Source organism: Lucilia cuprina, chromosome 5 (assembly GCF_022045245.1).
Source record: "Lucilia cuprina isolate Lc7/37 chromosome 5, ASM2204524v1, whole genome shotgun sequence".
Taxonomy (NCBI): Eukaryota; Metazoa; Arthropoda; class Insecta; order Diptera; family Calliphoridae; genus Lucilia; species Lucilia cuprina.
In genome coordinates this window covers 49232318-49234817 of record NC_060953.1, presented here as the reverse complement: position 1 = coordinate 49234817, position 2500 = coordinate 49232318, and the positions used below count along the sequence as shown (strand labels likewise).

Sequence of the window (2500 nt, the reverse complement as noted above, 5' to 3'; positions counted from 1 at the left end):
CGTAAGTTAGTTATGAGATGTAATAGAAAATATCATAATTTATGGTAAATTTTACTTTCTAGCTACTATTCGTAAACCCAATGAGGCTTCTCGTGCCAGTCTTTCGGATTTCGGTCGTTATGTGGCCGAATGTATGCCCAAGTATGTACAAAAAGTACAATTGACCGCTGGTGATGAATTAGAAGTGCTTATCGCTCCCGAAGGTGTTGTGCCTGTATTGCAATTCCTTAAGGATCATCATCAGGCACAATTCAGTAATTTGGTCGATATTGCCGGTATGGATGTGCCATCACGTAAATATCGTTTCGAGGTTATCTATAACATTCTTTCGTTGCGTTACAATTCTCGCATTCGTGTCAAAACCTACACCGATGAATTGACTCCCTTGGACTCTTGCAATGAGGTCTATAAGGCTGCCAACTGGTATGAACGTGAAATCTACGATATGTATGGTGTGTTCTTTGCCAATCATCCCGATTTACGTCGTATTCTTACCGATTACGGTTTCGAGGGTCATCCTCAACGTCGTGATTTTCCTTTGTCCGGTTATGTTGAAGTAAGTTTTAAGGATTTCTTAAACAAATATTATATTGTTTTATTAAAATAAATTTTTAATTTATTTTCAGTTACGTTATGATGATGAGAAAAAACGTGTCGTCTGTGAACCCTTGGAATTGGCTCAAGAATTTAGAAAATTCGATTTGTCTGCCCCCTGGGAACAATTCCCCAATTTCCGTAATGCTAATCCTCCCGCCGAAATTGTTGAAGGCGAAAAGAAAAAGTAAACAAGTGTTTTTACATAAACAAATATTCTGCTAATTCAAAAACAATATTAGTTGAAATATTGAAAATATATTATAAATAAATGGCTAAAAGTGGATATAGTCGGCCGCAATTAAGAACATGTTTTTTTTTTTTTAATTTAAATCATAAAGAAGTGAAATTTTTGAAAATTTTCTATAACAGAGTGATTTATTTGAAAGTTTTCTAAAACAAAACTGCAAAAAAATGCAAAATTTTCAAATTTCCAAACTTTTTTATAAAAAGAAAATTTCAACAATTTTCTATGGAGAAATTTTTGAACAAAAATCGGTAGTAAAACATAGTTTGCAAAATATAAATAAAATATATAGATAAAACGATAATTTCAACTGAAAATCTCGAGTATAATCCTAAAACAAGTTTGTGCTTAACGTTTACAAACCAAGTATTGGAACTCTCTATGTGCTAAGGATATCGAAATATATATATAATACAAACTATACCGCATTGTTTTATTGTAATAATATCCTATACTATATTTAAAAAAAAGATTAAGCAAAGAACTCCTTACTGTCCGGCCCGAGTAGAAAGAACATATTTAATTTGAGGTTATGCCCTACATTCAACAATTTGTCGATTGGATGTGAGTGCTACACTCCATTTCTACTAAAAGTTAAACCGCCGGAGATAAAGTCTTTAGTTTAACAAGTAATTTGTATTGCAATAGCATCATAAGTTTACTTAAGGAAGTCCGGCCGGCAGTTGTTCTCACTAATGCTACAACAAAGATAACAAGTAAAAAAAGGCTCACCTTGTTATCCGCAAGCTGCCATCCTGGTCGGAAATTAAACACATTTTCACAAGAACTTCACTTTTTCTTATAATAAACAATTGATTGACTTTACCTAAATTGCTTTTTTCATAAATACATTTTTTATTTGCATGATTTAAAAGGAATTTTTCATTTTTTTACTTTAATTATAAAAGCCTTTAACATTTAGATAGATACTTTTCCTTTTTTTTACTTTTCCAACATTTTTCTTTTTTTCTGGATTTAAAACACTTTACTTTTTCACTTTTATTAAACTCTAATAACATTTTAACACAAATAATTAAAATTTTTAACGAAATTTCAAAATTTTCACAATTTTTCATTTAAGCTGCGCGTACACGAATAGAAACTAAAATAGAATGAGAAAAATTACGCAAAAAAGCGCGTAAGTTTTGTTCTGTCAATAAATTTAAAGAAAGAGATGACGTTAAAAAAGAGTTTAATGAGAGTTGGTTAACATAGTGGTGATTTGTTGTTGTTTGAATTGTAATAGATTAATGAAACTTAGTGGTGATTTGTTGTTGTTTGAATTGTAATAGATTAATGAAACTTTGAAACAAACAAAAACGGATGTACAACGAATGTTATAGATTAAAGAAACTTTTTTCGATAGGAAATAAGAGAAATTAATGAAAAGTAAACATTGCAAAAGAGGAAATGAATAAGAAATTTTATGTGAATAGTAAATGTTGCATGAATTGGTAAACGAAAATAATAATGAATATGAAATTTTCAATAAAAGGAGAATTTTTTAAAATTTTTAAAAAATAATAAATTTTTGTAAAATTGTTATAAAAAATAAAAATCGAAAATTTTTCAACAAAAAAGAAGAAATTTTTACAAAATTTTCTATATAAAAGAAAGTAAAAACTTTCTATTGCGATTTTTGAAAATACAATATATTAT

General features: G+C 29.0%; 1 protein-coding gene across 2 annotated transcripts in view; it reads left to right on the top strand.

Moving 5' to 3' along the window:
• Positions 1-899, top strand: part of LOC111679296 (NADH dehydrogenase [ubiquinone] iron-sulfur protein 3, mitochondrial) — a 1201-nt gene extending 302 nt beyond the window's left edge. For both annotated transcript variants that reach the window (XM_023440839.2, XM_023440840.2), the window contains exons 2-4: position 1; positions 63-556; positions 627-899. The exon at position 1 is cut by the window's left edge. In XM_023440839.2, the coding sequence (XP_023296607.2) occupies position 1; positions 63-556; positions 627-785 (654 nt within the window). In that variant the 3' untranslated portion in view covers positions 786-899. The remainder of the gene's footprint in view (positions 2-62; positions 557-626) is intronic.
• The last annotated feature ends 1601 nt before the right edge of the window (positions 900-2500 follow it).